Raw genomic sequence first — 19028 nt, forward strand, 5'->3', positions numbered from 1 at the left:
TGTGATGACTTCAGTGTTTCTGGAGTCCCACAAAACCCTCCTATTTTCTCCTTGTGAATGAATGTTCCCTGAGCAAAAAGAAAAGTGATAAATTCCTGCCACTGATGAAGCGTTTTCCATCCTCTTTCAGATTTCTCAATGCGGAACAAGAAGCCGTGCGTGCAGTACCTCCCTCAGGAGAAGATGATTGACAGCCCTGGCTCCTCCCACGGGAGCATGCTGGACTCCCCGGCCACGCCCTCAGCGGCCCTGGCCTCGCCCGCGGCCCCGGCCCCCACACACTCGGAGCAGGCCCAACCACTGTCCCTCACCACCAAACCCGATCGCCAACACCACTACCCTGTGCTGGCCAAACCCCCTTCATCATCATCATCCTCATCATCCTCATCATCAGGCAGTCAGTTAACTCCGCCTCTTCTTTCTAGGCCACTCCCCTTTTCTTCCCTGCATGCCTCTCTCCTGTCTCCGCCCTCCCCGTACCATCACTCCCATCATGCTTTGTACCAGTCTCAGCCACTCTCTTTGGTAACCAAATCAGCAGACTGACTCTCTTCTAAAGCAATTCTTTCTTAATGTCTTTTAAATAATGCTGTATATTGCTTTTTTACCTTTTTTGTTTTTGTTTTTTGGAGAAATAGATGTCAGGTTAACTTTTTTGATAAGTGAGAAAAGGAAATAAATATTATTATTGGTCAATATTTGATCATCCGCTTTTCTGTTGTCTGTATAAAACAATGTATTTTTTTGTAATGTCTACTTTGGAACTGGTTTCTTATTTGATGCATTTATTCAGTAATCTTGTATAATAAAAAATAAAAAAATACATGTATTAAAAACTACTTTTAAAAGACAAGAATGAACAAAAACATTTAAGCTTGACTGTAATTAATGGTAGTTTTTGGAGTTTAATTCATAGTACTGGCAATTTATTAGACCTCTTTGCAATGATCCCCCTCTACCCCAGTTTTGAAGTGTGTGAACTCGATAAATAAAACTTGTAAATTGTTTCTAAAAATGGGTGTTATTGTCTTCTTGGCGTTAAGTTTATTAAATCAGTTGTTGTTGTTGTTTTTACACGCATGGATAAGTCATGGAAATAAATAAATAAAAAACTTATTTTTTTTCAATCAAAAAAAATAAAAATTCCAATCAATAAATATTATTATAATATAAAATTATTATACAATTTTTTTTATTTTTTTATGTAGTCTAAATTTAGCAGTCACTTAGTAGGAGATAGTTGGTTCACATAAATAAAAAAATATGATTTGTTTAATGTTTTTGAAAAAAGTTTCTTATTCTCACCATGGCTGCATTTATTTGATTAAAAATACAGTAAAAACACTAATATTGTGAAATATTATTATAATTTAAAATAACTGTTTTCTATGTGCATATATTGTTAAACTGTAATTTATTTCTGTGATCAAAGCTGAATTTTCAGCATCATTACTCCAGTCTTCAGTGTCACATGATCCTTCAGAAAACATGTAAATCAAGTTACTTTTAATATCAATGTTGAAAACAGTTGTGTTGCTTTTTTTGATGATGATGATGATGCATGAGCAGTTGAAAGGAACAACATTTATTTGAAATATAATTTTTTGTAACATTATGAATATCTCAATTTAATGCGGTCATTTCTTCCCACAAAAATCCCCTCCAAAAATCTTACTATATTAATGTATTTGTACTAAATTGCAATAACTTTGACGGTTGATCTTGACTTAATGCAGTCAACAATACATTTTGTTAAAAAACTTGGTTTATTTTCCTGTCTTACTGTATTCAGAAATGTTTGTATGAGGAACAAGCATGCAGTAACAGGGTGAATATAAAGTAATTAAAATATAAATTACTATTTTATTTACAACAATTAATTGAATATAATTACAATGTCTATGATATAAATTGCTGAATGTATAGTCAAAAAGAAGGTCAAGAACTTCCAAATAAACCAAAATACTTTTGTTTATTAGTTAAATAATAGTTTGTCTAATATTTCACAACTAAAAATATAAGATTATTTCCTCTAACGATTTTTCAATGTCACGGAACACCGAAATGTGCGATTTTCGTGGGAAGTGCCTGATTATGTTACCTCAAAAATGCAGGGATTTTATAATCCTTCATAAACAACATCTAGAGCACAGAACGATGGCATAATAAACTGCAGGAGAAACCCTGCTGATATAAGAGGAATTCGAGTTAAATCTTTAATAGCTGGAATTTAGGCAAACCGCACTGGAAAATAAACAGATGAGCCAGAGCAACAAAAATTTCTGCCAAAAATAAACACGGTTTAAAAAAAATAATAGACATCTGTTCCTTCCTGGAATGCAAAGTCCCAAAACAACGACAAAAAAGCAGGTCAAACCCTGCCTTCCCGTTTTCTCTCGGTGTGTGTGTGTGTGTGTGTTTTGGCTGATGCTGATGCTGGCGCTGTAATGAAGAGCACGGTAATAGGATGGAGCTCCAGGGAACTCATTAGGCTTTTCAATTAGTGAGAAATACACAAGGTAGAGTCCTCTGCTTTTTAGGGGCTTTAGGAGCGGCCAGAGATGCCAAGAACGCTTCACTTTTCCCTCAGCGCCGAGCGGATGTGACGTCAGCCTGCTTCACGGACCTCATATGTGACCCTGGATCACACAACCAGTCACGTGTCGCACCGGTATATTTGTGGCAATAATAGCCAACAATACATTGTATGGGTCAAAATTATCGATTTTTCTTTTATGCCAAAAAGCATTAGGATATTAAGTAAAGATCATGTTCCATGAAGATATTTTGTAAATTTGTTTTTGTGAGTGAATGCAGCAAAATCGCGAACATGGACAACTTTAAAGGCGATTTTCTCAATGTTTTTGCACCCTCAGATTGTAAAGCTTATTTATTCAGCTTTTAGATATGTATAAATCTCAATTTAAAAAAAAAAAAAGACCCATGTGACCCCTAGCATCAGTGCGATGAGAGCAAACGTTAACCTTCCGGTCTCTCTCTTCAATCCAACACAGACTGAAGTGAGTTAAACTGCAGTTAATCGACTGGCCACTAGAGACCGGCTGCAGAAGAGAGTCAATCCCATAGACCCGCATGTTAAAGTGCCCAACTTTACAGCAGCAAAAAACATGTTTACAGCCTGGTGCAAAAAGTGGTTTTGGTCTATATCGCTAATTTTGCCCTTCATGACGACTGTGAGGGGGGTGAATATTTATATAACTCATCCGTTTAAATTATATTAAGCCTTAAAATTCTGCATAATTAAGGGTGTGGTCACTTGAATGACAGGTGGATTGCCGCTGATGTCACTACTAGCGTTTGTCCGCTGTCTGTTAGCATCACGTCACCTCAGCTAATCCGCCTCGCTGCACATTTACAGTTATCCGGGAGTGACGCGCGGCCAAGATGGCGACGGCCGGCTCCTAAATCTAACTTAAGTGGCAGGTGACTTAAAGTCAAATCAACCTTTTTAATGTTGTTTATATGTTTATGTGGTGTTTTTAATATGCTTTAAGACAAACCATGTGTAAATTCATAAGTCGACAGCATTGCTGAGTATTTTCTCCTTAAAACTGCAGTGAACCAAAGACAGTCTCAAAAACACACTTTGAAATCGCTGGTGTTTCTGACGTCACAAACTACCTTATAACCAATCAGATCAACGTGTGATCGTCAACCAGTGGATCTCTGAGCTGAGTGAGTGAGTGGAGGCGGGGCTCATTTGCATATTCATAGAACCGCGAATACTAAATGAGGCAAGGGTGTCGAGTTACATTCAAGCTAAGGCATGAAGATTTTTTTTTTTCATGGAAAAAACGTTTAAATATGTCAATTTGGCGATCAAAGGTGAGTTTTAAGGGATAAAACTATTGACTACAGGCAGACTTTAAGAAAATGTACCGGCCATCAATATTTTTTACCGGCCATGAAACTATTTTTGCAAATTTTAGATGCCATTGAAAATTTCGATACCACAGTTAAAACTACTATCCTAACTAAGACAAATTTAAAGCATTATTAAAGACAAGTATACAGTCAGTTATAAAATACGACAAAATAATCAAATTAGAAGCAAAAACACAAATAAATAGAATAGAACAACAGTACAAGTTGGTCTAACAGTAGTTTTCGGGTACAGAAATGTAATAAAGTGAGCAAATGTAAAATAACACTGCATTGTCTTTCCTCTATAAATTAAACATCCTTATTTATTAATCCTTATTAAAGTTAGAAAAGTTATTCAGTCAATAGCAGTGAGTGATTTTTTTATTTGTCTTTTGTTGTTTGATTAACATTTAAAAAAACAGACAGCAGGAATATTAGGAATATTAGGAATATTAGGAATATTAGGCTGCTGTCACTTTAAGAGCTAATGCGCAGGTCCAACACACTGATACACTCAGAGTTTACTTCTTGCAATTCAGTTTTTTGCTCACGGAATAAAAATATAAAAAGGTAATTGCAACTTTTTATTTCATAATTCTGAGTTTATATCTCACAGTTTGTGAGTTCTGATTTTTATTTTTATTTTGACTGTTTTTCTTGCAAGATATATATTTTTTTCTCCTAATTCTGATCTTAAATCTCGCAATTCTGTTTATGTTTATGGAATAAAAATACATAAAAAGTAATTGTGACAAATTACTTTTTTTCATAAAATTGGGAGTTCATATCTCACAATTCTGATTTGCTTCCTCAGAGTTTACATCTTGCAATTCAGTTTTTTGTAAACTAAAAAAAAAAAGAAATAGGTAATTGCAACTTTTTATTTCATAATTCTTACTTTTTTTCTCACAATTCTGAGTTGATATCTCACAGCTTGTGAGTTCTGAGTTTATATCTGTTTTTCTTGCGAGATATAAACTCAGAATGTGGTGGAAATAATCTTCCAAATCTCAAACGGGCCAGAATTAGACTCGCCGAAGCTCATTTGTGCACAACAGCCGCGCAAAACACTCAGCCGCCCATCATGAATGCGTGTGTGTGTGTGTGTGTGTGTGTGTGTGTGTACACTGGAATAATATTAATGTGCCATAACTCAGAGAGGAATCTAAACGCTGCGCTTCACACTGGCAGCAACAGCCAATCAAGTCAAGAATGAGGAAAATCCAACGCATCATTATCACTAATTGCTTAATGATGTCTTACAGTGTGTGTTGGTTCCCATATGACTCAACTAACAGCACACTGTTGCTCTGCCCTCTCTGTCAGATGTGTGTGTGTGTGTGTGTGTGTGTGTGTGCGTGTGTGTGCAGACGGACAGGTTGACACACGTTGAGTGCTCATTTCCCTCTCTGCCCTCAGGTGAGGAACAGACCTGTCAGTCACACACACACACACACACACACACACACACACACACACACACACACACACACACACACACACACACACACACACACACACACACACACACACACAAAGGCTTATATTTTATTTTGCTCTGCAGTCATTAGAGAAGCGAGGAATATGCCTTGCATCATCCAGGGCCCTGCGATGCTCTCTGGGGCCCCATGTGTGTGTGTGTGAGTGTGTGTGTGTGTGTGTGTGTGTGTGTGTGTGTGTGTGTGTGTGTGTGTGTGTGTGTGTGTGTGTGTGTGTGTACCCTCAGCTCTAGACCCATCAACCAAATTAAAGGTAATGAGTTGTCAGACAACAGAGAAAGCGTGGCTCCTTAAGGCTATAGGACTCTGAAGCGCTGGCCTATTCTCCATACGTCTCACACACACACACACACACACACACGCTGCGCGACCCACACGAGCCGGGCTGAGTGACTTTAATATGACTGGCCTGTTAGAGAGATTGGCTGCAGAGAGATATCAGTGATTGTTTTCCCCGAGTCAGTTGTTGGAGAAGTGCTTGTTAAGCGCTGGAGTTGCAGTCGTGTGTTCTCCTGGTCAGAGGTGATTTCACTGTGTTGCACTTCATTGCATTGGCAGACATTTTATTATAAAATCTGTAGAATACACCTTGCTACTATTTTATGCAGTAATGTTGTTGTTTTTTTACATATTTTGTCGTAATTTGGGGTTTTATAATTTAAATGTAATGCTCATAAATAGTGTGTGTGTATATATATAATTTGATTATAATTTTTTTTATTTTGCTATTTATTTTTAATTATATAATTACATTTAAATTATATACGATTATAGTTAAATACACGTGTATTTAATTATGAAATAAATAAAAATTGGAATTCTGACTTCTGTTTAATTCTCACAATTTTGACTATTTTCTCATAATTCTGATTTTACATCTTGCAATTTAGATTTTTCATTATTTATTTAATTATACAATTTTATTTACATTATATACTGTATATATATATATACATTTATGAAATAGAATATTTTAATATTTAAAGATTTTTCAAATGTTTTCTCTTCTGCTTCCCGAGGCTGCATTTCTTTGATCAAAAACACAGTTTTTTTTCTGTGTGAATATATGTTAAAATAATCTATTCCTGTGATCAAAGCTGAATTTTCAGCATCATTACTCCAGTCTTCAGTGTCACATGATCCTTCACAAATCATTCTTATATGATGATTTCCTTGCAGTTGTCTTCATATTTGAACCTGTGATGCATTTTTTTCCCCAGGATAAATAGAAAGTAAAAAAAAAAAAAAAAAAAAAAAAAGATTTATCTGAAATTTCTTGTTGATTTTGCATCACTACAGAAATATCAGCACTCTTGTAATGCCATATAATAATACAAATATTTGTATTATTCAAAATATAATGTATACTGTACCTATTTAACCCTTCTATTGCCAAATGTTTGTTTGTTTTATTGCAGGAATACATACAGATATTGTACAAAATAAAATACAAATATCAAAAAAAGAACAAAAACAAAATATAGACAAACAACAATATAAGGATAGACGAAGAAAAACAAACAAACAAACAAACAAACAAACAGGTATTCAGTAATTTAACATCTTTTACCCTTTCTCTCATCCCCGACTCCTCTCCTCCCAATCCTCCAAACAATAACAATAATATTAAAGATAGTAATGTGATTTTATGATTAATATGGCTATCTGTGCACATCCCCCGGTGGCCAATGCCAAATGATTTTGGTAAAGATTACGCATATTTTTAAATTGTTCATTACAAAAATGACACATTGTCTAACATTGCTCTAGCTTTTCATTTGTATGATTGTGACTTTACTAATCAGATGCGGCCAGCGGGACACAACAGGAGACCTTCTCCTTTAAATGTGTGCATTGAGCAGTCTCTCTCTCTCTCTCTCATCAGAGACATCTGTCTGCTCCTCACAGGTCAGAATTAATACATGTTAATCAGCTCATTAGCTCTCACTGGCCCCTGGCCAAGCGTCTGCCGTCGAGAGCTCGCTTTGATCCCGAATCCGGGCCAGGTTTGGCCTTTCATGTGTCTGAATCACTGTTTACATTCCTCTACTCCACAATCAATATTAAGACAAAAGAATACATAAATCAGCTTGAGTCTGGAGCGCCAACAGCGCGTCAGAGTGCTTGTCAGTCTCTAAAAGAGGAGAAATAACGTGGTTTTCATTCATATTCTTGTTTTGCAGACGTAAAAATCTGTGCTTCTGCTTTTCTGTGCGATTAATGAAACTTGCTGTATTGTGTCACGACAGGAACTGAAGACTGAATAAGACTTCAGGTTCAGTGAGAGAGGAGTTCGTATAGCCTTTCATGGCTTCATTAATAATAGGCTATTCTATGAAGTGAGTCTGAAAACTCGACTTAATCTTGAGGATTCATAGAAACGGTGCACAATGTCGGTTCATAAGCAGTTTATACCTTTCCCTGTCCTCCATCTTCCTTCAGCTCAGAGCTTTGCTGTGGATTCAGAACAACTTAGACTGATTTTGTGTCTTGATATGAATAAAATCAGTCAAAAGTTTGAGTCTTTGAGCTCATTTGAGTTCATTCTCAACTCATGAGGTGCTTTTTTAAACATTATTGAAGGAGTGTATGCATGTATGCAAAGTCAGTCATTTAGAAAAATAACAATAATACAAATAATAACATAAATTGCATATAGTGCATGCAGAAGCTTAAAAGGTATTTATGCTCATGGTTCAGTCAAAGAGTTTAAACATTTGACTGGTAGTTTATTTGAAAAGTATGGTTATAAATATATTATAAAAAAACAAAACAATAGCCTACTATAAGGGGTTTTCATACTAGAGTCCAGGGGCGAGAAAAAAAACACGATTTTACCAAAATGTATTTTTAGGCCTGTCAAGGTTCTCAAGTTGTTTACAAACAAATTAAAAAAATCTCTTTAGGTTTATATTTTTAACATTAAATGGCCTATATGTAATAATTTTTATGTATTAATTGTTGTTTTATTGCTGGTGTATAAACAGCTTGTGTCGAAACTTTTAAAAACGAGACCAAGTTCCACGATTTCCTATGATGTCTATGAAAGCCTGTGTGATGTTTATGTGAAGGACTCGGGACGTTTTTGCCGGGAAAATCAAAATGATGTGACAGTTAGGCTAGTTAACTTCCGTTCAATGACACACGAAATGAATGCTTACAATATTCAGGATAATGCTGAAAGAGCCATTCAATGTAATGCCGAAGTGTCATACAAAGACATGGGATTCATTCAAAATAGTCTAATTTCGTCAGATATAGTCTCAAACTATCATAACAGTGTAATTTTAATAACCTCATCTGTCGACGTGATGCCGATGAATCGCAGCAGAGCTGTTACAAATATCCACATCACTATAATCAGATGCTTAACAGTTGTTTTCTCATCGCTGTCATTTATATCGTGTGTTTATTGTGTTATTGAGAGGATATTTTTGTCCTCTGGCAGTTGGGGATATTTTGGGATATTTAATTTAATTTTATCAATCAATAAATTCCACTAGAAACAAACCTTGTTGTATTATTTTAATTTAATACTGTGAAGCTGCTTTGATACAATCTGTATTGTGAAAAGCGCTATACAAATATACTTGACTTGACTTGACTTGATATTCACATATTCATCTAACCGTCGCTCTCAGCCGCGTGACGTCATCGGGATGTTCGCTGACAGTATATCGCTAAAACTTTTTACTTCTAAGCAAACAACGAAAATAACTTAGTCTGTCTGGGCTTTGAATCACACGGTGACGTGCTGCCACATACATATTATTTTCCCACTCAATTATGTCGTAATAACGAGATGTGTCGTTATAACAACATATTTTCTCGTAATAACGAGATCTTATGTCGTTAAAACGAAATCTTTTTCTCGTAATTACGAGATGTTATGTCGTTAAAACGACAAATGTTCTAGGCCTTATAAGGATACGGTGACGCATTGCTGCCACATAGGCCTACATATTATTTTCCCACTCAATTATGTCGTAATAACGAGATATGTCGTTATAATGACATATTTTCTCGTAATAACGAGATCTTATGTCGTTAAAACTAAATATTTTTCTCGTAATAACGAGATATGTCGTTAAAACAACATATTTTCTCGTAATAACGTGATCTAATGTCGTTAAAACGAATATTTTTCTCGTAATAACGAGATGTTATGTCGTTTTAACTACATCTTTTCTCGTAATAACGAGATGTTATGTCGTTAAAATGACAAATGTTCTGGGCCTTCTGTGTGTTTGAGCAGTAAGTTGCTGCACTGCAGTTCACTTAAAGGCCAGAGGTGTCACTAATAACAAGGGTTTCTCAATTCCTCATACAGTATTTCCCCTTTAATATAGCTCCTAGAAAAATTCATGATTTGTTATCGCAACTTTGTCAAATCAACCTAGATAATTAATGTTGTTATGTAATGCTCTTTCTTTGTATTATCTAAAAAAAATTGTTTCAATGAACTCAAAATTTCAAGGCAACCAGGTTATTTTACTTTAAGTTAAACCAACAATATTTTTTTTACAGCATGGGTACAAAAAATACAACATTTTGATCATTTCGCTTTAATTCAGTGACAATATAAATTATAATAGGCCCTATATTCGAATCCTTTAGCTGCCAATCTCCATACACATGTTCGAAACCTGGGCGTTACTTTTGACTCTGCTCTGACTTTCGACAAACCGATCAGTGGTGTGGTCAGAAGCTGCTTTTATCAGTTAAAGAATATTGCAAATAGTAAGGCATTTTTATCACCCAGAGACGTGGAGTCTGTGATACATGCTTTCATTTCATCAAGATTAGACTACTGTAATGTACTATACTTGGGTGTCTCACAGTCCCTATTGTCAGGTCTTCAACTAGTTCAAAATGATTGTATTGTTTGAGTATTGTTCTTTCTCCATTGGCTTCCAGTTAAACATCGTATTGAGTTCAAAACACTATTTTTTGCTTATAAGGGATTGCATGGACTGGCTCCTCCATACATCTCTGATCTCCTTTATTCCCACCATAATGCTTTTAGAAAACTTTGTTCAACCAGTAGTCTACAGCTGACTGTCCAAGGACATGTTTAAAATTGAAAGGAGATTGCGTCTTTTCAGTGGCCGCTCCACAGCATTGGAACAATCTGTCATCTTACATAAAGACTGCACCAACACACACTGATTTTAAATCTTTGCTTAAAACCCACTTATTTACTGTTGCTTATGGTCATAAGTGGCCTAGTGGTATAAATTGTAGTGTATTGTTTATTTGTGTGTTTTTATGTTTATTCATTAGGATACCTGTTTACACTTTGTACAGTACTTTGGCCAACAGCTGTTGTTTTTAAATGTGCTCTATAAATAAATATGACTGACTGATAAATATAATATTTACATAATAATACTTAAAAAAAAAAATGATCCAAAGCGACTTACAAACGGCTTACAAACAATAGGACAACAATATGTTCCCAGTTCAATCTAATGCAGTACCTGTGTTTTATATATATATATTTTTTTTTTTAAAGATAATAGATATAGAATAGAAGATAAAGTGTTAGTATTAATGGATCAAGATGCGTCTTCAGCCGTTTCTTGAAAATGGACCCGGACTCAGCCGCTCTGGTTGAGGATCAGTCCAGGAAAAGGTCAGAGAAAGAGATTTAGTGCCTCTTTGAGATGATGGCACCACAAGACGGCGTTCACTTGCAGAGCGCAAGTTTCTGGATAGCACGTAAGCCTGAAGTAATGAGTTTAGGTAAAAGGGAGCAGGGCCAGTGGTTGTTCTGTAGGCATACGTCAGTGTCTTGAATTTGATGTGAGCGGCAACTGGCAACCAGTGCAATTTTGTGAGGAGAGGAGTGACGTGTGTCTCTTCGGCTCGATAAAGACACTCTTGCTGCAGCATCTGGGTCAGTTGCAGACGTTTGACAGTGATGCTGGAAGACCGGCCAGGAGAGCATTACAATATTCCAGTCCAGGATAGAACAAGCGCTTGGACAAGGAGTTGTGTAGCATGCTCTGATAGGAAGGGCCTGATCCTCCTAATGTTGTACAAGGCAAATCTGCAAGACTCTGCAGTTCTAGCAATGTGGTCTGTGAAGTTCAATTGATCATCAATCACAACTCCTGGCTGGCCTTGATGGAGTTATGGATGACGAGCCTAGCTGAATCAAGAAGTTGTGGTGTAGTGTTGGGTTGGCCGGGACCACAAGCAGTTCTGTCTTTACAAGGTTTAGTTGAAGGTGGTGGTCCTTCATCTGTCAGACAGGCCGAGATGCGAGCAGCTCCTGTCGGATCATCAGACTGGAATCAGAGGTAGAGTAGTGTGTCATCAGCGTAGCAGTGATAGGAAAGCCATGTTTCTGAATCACAGATCCTAGTGATGTCATGTAGATGGAGAAGAGAAGTGGTCCAAGCACTGAGCCCTGAGGCACTCCAGTAGCTAGATGTTGGGTCTTAAGCCCGGGACACACCAAACCGACGCCAAAGAACTAGCGTTGATGTAAGCCGACTGTTGTTGCCTCGCGTCGCTTGCATCGGGGGGGGGGGGAAGCTGCACTTGAACACACATAGAGAACTAGAGCCTACTGTCAGCTAAGTAAATGAGACAACTGTCTATTTCTGCAGATATATTCATCTATATTCGTCATTCAAAAAGGGAAACCAACACTGCAGAAACACACACCATACACAAAGCAGTGTGTGCTTTGTGAATATCAATCCTGATAAACACTTTCTTTATTCCACTTCGCTCATGTTAATACTGAAATATTCGCCAAGGAACACTCAGGTAAGATGACGTAACATTAGAACAGCCTTCTATCTGGACCGTTTTGACTTCTTTGCTCGCTGTTTTGCTATTATTCTCGTGCACTGACTCGTTGCTGAACAGCCAATCAGAGTTCTCTCTCTCACCGACAGCCCGACGCCGATTCAACATGTCGAATCGGCCGAAAAAAAGCCGACGAGGACCAATTTCAGCCGACTGTGCGGAACACACAGAGAAAACGTAATCGTCGGCCGACGCATTAAAAACTGCCCGACGGCCGATCGTTGGCTTGGTGTGTCCCTGCTTCAGACACCTCACCCCTCCACGACACCCTGAACGACCTGAGAGAGGAAAGACTTGAACCAGTGGAGTGCGGTTCCCGAGATGCCCTTCGTCTTTAGGATTGACGTCTTTAGGATATGGTGGTTACCTGTGTCAAAGGCAGCAGATCCAGCGGGATGAGAACTGAGGATTTGGAAGCTGCTCTTGCCAGTCTCAGAGCTTCAGTGACCGAGAGCAGTCTCAGTTGAGAGTCCACTTTTGAAACCAGACTGGTTGTTGTCCAGGAGGTTGTTCTGTGTAAGAAAGGAAGAGATCTGGTTGAAAACAACTCGTTCAAGTCAAGTGTCTTCGTGACGAATGGAAGAAGGGATCCCGGTCTGTAATTTTCCAGATGTGCTGGATTGAGAGTGGGTTTCCCAGTGGGGTTACACGAGCCTGCTTAAATGCTGTGGGAAAGGTACCAGTGTAAAGAGAGGTGTTTATCATATGAGTGAGTGCGGGCACAACTGAGGGAGAAATGGCTTGAAGTAGATTAGTGGGAATAGGATCAAGCGGACAGGTAGTAGGGCGATTGGAAAGGAGGAGTTTGGAGACTTCTGTCTCTGAAAGCAGAGAAGGAGGGTAAAGTGTGTGTTAGCTGGAAAGATGTGTGTGTGTCAGTTTGTGGTTTGGTACATTTTATCTCTATAATATCAAACTTAATATTTTTCTCCCACATGGGTTTTATAAATGAAAATATAGGTGGAACATCAGGTTTTTGTGTCCTTTGCATCAGTTGTTGCACCTGTATGAAACAGTGATGCTGAATATGCATGATTGACAGTTACAGTGAGCGTATGCATGGCTTCTAACATATTAATTGATTGTTTGATCAACTCTCTCATTACATTTGTCCGTGTCTCAGTTGGTGAAGACAGGTTTCACCTGGCGATGTGCCCAAGACTGCCTCTTAATGTTTTATTTAAGACCATTTGACCTTAAAGAAGGAAGCGCGGATGAAGAATAAGAGGGATCGTTTCCAGTACTAAATGCCAGGACTATCATTAGGAGTATTTGAGGCCGCAGGGGTTTCGTGAAACATTGATTAACATTAACATGATTTGCATGTTGTGCAAGATCTTTGGTTGCTGTAACAAATTATTCATGGCAGTCGTTAAGGTCACGCAAGATACAGATTAGGCCAGTGGTTTTACTGTAGTGCATATTTACATTGGAAAAGATAATCTCACGCACGTGGTCTGAAGGGGGAAGAGAAAAACAAAGGAGTCTTTATGTAGTGGTTTTTCACCCCCCAAAAAACTAAAAAACAACAACGACAAAAACGAGGTCATTAACTCACACTCATGTTGTTACAAACCCAAATGATTTGAACAACATGAACACAAGAAGCAAATATCAGGCAGAATGTGAACGCTGCACTTTCCCAAATAACAAAAACAACACTTTGTATTTTATTTTTTTAATGACATGAGATGAGGGTGAGTAAATGATAGGGGTGTAACTATATATCGTGTCACAATATATCGCAATACAAAAATGTGACAATCTGTATTGTGTATAATTCACCCAAAATAAAAATTGCTGTGAGAATTTTTTTTAAGTTTTCAGAGTTTTAGTGTAAAAAAAATCCCCGTAAAAAAAACGTAAAATTACAGAACTGTACATGACATTTACATGTTTTTCATGTAATTTTACACAGGAAATGTACATTTGCAGTCTATTTCTGTAATTTGACGGGGTTTTTTTTTTTGTAAAAATAAAACAGTAAAATTCTGTAAAACTACAGGTTTTTTTTACAGTGTACATTATATAATGTTGAATATAATGTATAATAATGCAATGGGGGAATATTTGTGTGTCCTGATTATGCCAAATGTCTGATGTTACCAGTAAAAATGGCCGACATTATTTTAAATATATCTAGTCAGAGTTCAAGCGTATTCATCTAAAATAATTCAGTATTTTCAGCTTCAGAATCATGAATATTGTTATTCTGGTGTGTCTATTGTCCTGTGCTTTGGGTTTCCAGCACCAAGTCCAAGACTATTCATTTACACACACAATGTAATTCCAAATGTAACATCAACAGTTAATTTTTTGTTAACCTTTTATCATGTGTCTTGGAGTATTGAGTCTTATTGAGTTCAGTATCGTGATATGTATCGTGTAATCGTGAAACGAGGGTATCGTTACACCCCTAGTCAATGATGAGAGAAGTTTCGTTTTGGCTAAACTATTCTTTCAAGAACTCAGACACAAGACTTGGAGAAACATAAAGCCTTCAGTTCAGTTATTAAAATTAAAGAGGACATCTGCTGTGATAGAGACACCAGAAAGCATTATAAATCTGCTGGACTGCTTGCTCTCGCTCTTCTTCTGTCAGGAACGTGTTCAAGCCATATTTCAGAGTTTGGCGTTGTGTTTGGAGGAGTCTGGCTCATTGTAGATTCAGAGTCTGTTCTGTTCTCCTGCAGGAGGAGCTGGGTTCGTCTCGAGAGAGAGAGAGAGAGAGAGAGAGAGAGAGAGAGAGAGAGAGAGAGAGAGACTCATGTCAATGCATGCAAGTTTTGAGCTGAAGTTCAATCAGTTTTTACTCTTACATTTTACTCCAACATTGTGTTCACTTTAGTGATGAATGACATGATTAATTAAAATGAACTGACAGATCACATTCATATTTCTTGAAGCATTTGAAGTTTAGCACAGCCTAATTGAAGAGAGAGAGAGAGAGAGAGAGAGAGAGAGAGAGAGAGAGAGAGAGAGAGAGAGAGAGAGAGAGAGAGAGCGAGAGAGAGAGAGAGAGAGAGAGAGAGAGTTATGCATATAGTTCAGTGAAACAAATGCTTTTGATAAATTCATGGTCTTATTCTGCCCTCTACAGTCCAGATATGAACCTCTCATTCATCAACAAGTATGCCTACATTACTGTTAATTTACATTCATTTATTTGTACTTTCTTTGGAATTGACAATTATTATTATTATTGTTATTATTATTGTTATTATTATTATCATAATCTGAAACAGAGCACTGCCAATGTATGTCTATAAGTCTGCCACATTTGGCACCACATTGTTAAAGCATTTAGGATACAGTTATAAATAAAATAATTGTATATGTAAAATTGATATTGAACCGAAAAAAAAATCTAGAATCTAAAAAGTAATGTAGATAATTTAGCTAATATGCATAACTGATGTGGTGCCTTTTTAGTCTTTAGCCTTTTAGACCATCCCACCGTATTCAAGACCTGACAGATATCATCTCACTGAAGAACTCACACTTCTCCATCTGACACTCATCCACCCAAAAAACAAACAAAACAGTGTGTGTGTGTGTGTGTGTGTGTGTGTGTGTGTGTGTGTGTGTGTGTGTGTGTGTGTGTGTGTGTGTGTGTGTGTGTGTGTGTGTGTGTGTGTGTGTGTGTGTGTGTGTGTGTGTGTGTTAGTCACTGCAAACTTCCCTGATCAGGTCACACACATCATTGCTGTGTGAATATGGGTACAAAAAAACTAAATTATTATATTGTTATTTTAGTTTGGAGGACAGAGATAATGATATAATATAATATAATATAATATAATATAATATAATATAATATAATATAATATAATATAATATTATATTATATTATATTATATATTGTAATTTTAGTTCGGAGGACAGAGATAATGACATAATATAATATAATATAATATAATATAATATATTGTAATTTTGGTTCGGAGGACAGAGATAATGATGTAATATAATATAATGTAAATTATAAGATGGCTTTAATGGAGATTGAAACCAACATAACCAACACTGCTAAAGACACTCAAAACCATATAGCAGAGTGTTATTATAGTTTTATTAATATTTTGAATTAGCTTTTATATTATATGTTTAGTTTTCTTGTTCATTTTAATAGTTCATGTTTTTAGTAACCTTAATTCATATTGTTATTATTTTTTTAAATATTGTAATTTAGGTTTATATTTTTCTGTTTAGTTTTGCTTTTTATTTATTTATAGTTGATAATTGTAATGATTCAATTTAAACTCATTTCAGTTTATTGGCAAGGCAACATTTCTAATTTTCATTATGTTTAGGGTTTTCAACCAATATTTAGTTCAAACAATATTTAGCCTAATCCTGTCACTCAGCTTGTGACAACTAGCCCCGGTCTCCCCAGTATATAGAGTAAACTAGAGTTTCCTAGTAAATAAAGATTTTTTTTTGTTTTGTTACCAAGGTATACGTGTTTAGAAATCAAACATGTAAACAATTAAGTATGAAATGTAAAAACTGCACCTATACAAACCTGCAGCGTTGAATTAAATCGCATTTTAAAAGCCATTCTCAATCTCAACTCCTTTTTATGTTTTATTTTATTTTATTGAACAATATGTCATGTACAAACAATATGGCAACAAAAATATATAATTACACTATGACAATAGGATCCTTTCTTGAACGACAAGATCTAGATCCGTCCCGGAAGTCCAGTCCGCATGTTATATTTCTCACCACGCGCACTGTGTGTAAACACGGAAGTCGCTCTTATTGAACCGGAAGTGCGTTGGCTTTCACTCACTGTCATCGTTCAGTCTCGTGCCACTGAATTACAGTATCGCTGAATGAAGCCATGCTGCGCTTAATAACCCTGTGTTTAGCTGTCCTCTGCGTGTCTCGGGGTAAGTTAGTGTGTTCCTCTACTTATACTGTTAGTCAGATGATGTTTGTGAGATTGACGTGTTTACGTGTTAGCTCGTGACGTGTTTACTTGTGAATCACTTCCCTGTATCCAGAAATCTGTGCGTTTACTTTGCATGTTAGCTAATTATTAGTCATCTAGAATACCAATTTCTTTCCACGTTTGCAAATCCTGTCAGAACGTTTGGTTGTAAAGATGGTCAAGAGTGTCACTGGTTAAACCACATTCCTGTTAGTCAACATTATGCAAAGGAGTGCTTGACTTCCTGTTTGAGGCCATTGTTTACACTTTGCGAACATGGGACGTGTTTAATATTACCTGTGGAAATCCTGCCGAAAAAACACCAAAACCTGCTTTGCTGGTCTGAGCTGGTTTAAGCCATTCTCCCAGTCTCAAAAATCCCCTTAAACCAGCCAGACAGCTTAATGTCATTTAGGCTTAAGATAACTATAAAGATATAGATCTAAAAATTGATCTCAATATTAAAGAATGGCAGAGTTCACACCACACCTATAACGATCTAAAGAAACGATATAGTTGGAATCACTTTCAGAACGATTTTATCTGGCTGATGAACGATAAAAACATTGACAGCCAATCAGAATCCGTCCTGCTGTAACGAGCTCGAGCATTTAAAGAGACAGACAAGCACGCGCTTAGAATAAACAAAACAATATAGACCTATTAATATAATACATATTTTCGTCCAGTCAAACGTTTTGGATCGGTAAGATTTTTTAAAAGAAGTCTTTCCTGCTCAGCAAGGCTGCATTTATTTGATTAAAAATACAACAACAACCTATATGTTTTAAGTTATGTTTTAATATGTTTTAAGATGTAATTTATTCCTGTGATCAAAGCTGAATTTTCAGCATCAATACTCCAGTCTTCAGTGTCACATGATCCTTCAGAAATCATTCTAATATGATGATTTGATGCTCAAAAAACATTTATGATTATTATCAGTGTTGAAAACAGTTATTTACATTTTTATTTTCTGGATTCTTTGATGAATAGAAAGTTCAAAAGAACAGCATTTATTTGAAATAGAATCTTTTGTAACTTTATAAATGTCTTTACTGTAGCTTTTGATCAGTTTAACTCATCCTTGATGAATAAAAGTATTGATTTCTATTATGTATTATTTCTTTCCCCAAAAAAATTTAATAAAAATTCATACAGACCCAAAACTTTTGAACGGTAGTGTTAATGTTACAAACGCTTTATATTTCAGATAAATGCTGTTTTTTGAACTTTCTATTTATCAAAGAATTCTGAAAATAAAAATTAAAAAAACTGTTTTCAACAATGATAATAATCAGAAATGTTTCTTGAGCATCAAATCATCATATTAGTATGATTTCTGAAGGCTCATGTGACACTGAAGACTGGAGTAATGATGCTGAAAATTCAGCTTTGATCAAAGGAATAAATTACATCTTAAAATATATAAAAAATAGAAAACAGTTATTTTAAATTGTCATAATATTTAACAATATTACAGTTTTTTTTTTTTTTTTTATCAAATAAATGCAGCCTTGCTGAGCAGAAGAGACTTCTTTTTAAAAATGTTGAAAATCTTACCGATCCAAAAAAACTTGAAACTGGTAGTGTATATAATATATTTTAGCTGGGAAGTCATCATGTATCTCTTAGTAAATCAGTTAGAAATGACAGACGGGTGGCAAATTAAAAGAAAAAGCAACATGAAGTGTCTTAGTTCTGTGTTTTAACTCCAGAAACAGCTTCAGTGATTTAATTGGCTTCATTCTACAAGGTATTTCGCTCAATGGTTTTGTTTTCGCATCATACATGTGTTTACAGTGGAAGTTCGATGCGGCTGAGCCAGCGCATAACACACGTCATAACCAAACGTTATGTGATTGGCTTACGGGTAACCAATG

General features: G+C 36.2%; 2 protein-coding genes across 2 annotated transcripts in view; both read left to right on the forward strand.

The window, feature by feature from the left end:
- The window catches only part of tcf7l1b (transcription factor 7 like 1b), a 75615-nt gene extending 74600 nt beyond the window's left edge, over positions 1-1015 (forward strand). Inside the window, exon 12 of the mRNA XM_082188743.1 lies at positions 131-1015. Coding sequence (XP_082044869.1) covers positions 131-546 — 416 coding nt within the window. The 3' untranslated portion in view covers positions 547-1015. The remainder of the gene's footprint in view (positions 1-130) is intronic.
- A 15931-nt stretch (positions 1016-16946) lies between these two features.
- Positions 16947-19028, forward strand: part of tgoln2 (trans-golgi network protein 2) — an 8342-nt gene continuing 6260 nt past the window's right edge. The window contains exon 1 of the mRNA XM_082188795.1: positions 16947-17104. Within this exon, the coding sequence (XP_082044921.1) occupies positions 17056-17104 (49 nt within the window). The 5' untranslated portion in view covers positions 16947-17055. The remainder of the gene's footprint in view (positions 17105-19028) is intronic.

Source organism: Leuciscus leuciscus (genome assembly GCF_965113295.1).
Source record: "Leuciscus leuciscus genome assembly, chromosome: 13".
NCBI lineage: Eukaryota > Metazoa > Chordata > Actinopteri > Cypriniformes > Leuciscidae > Leuciscus > Leuciscus leuciscus.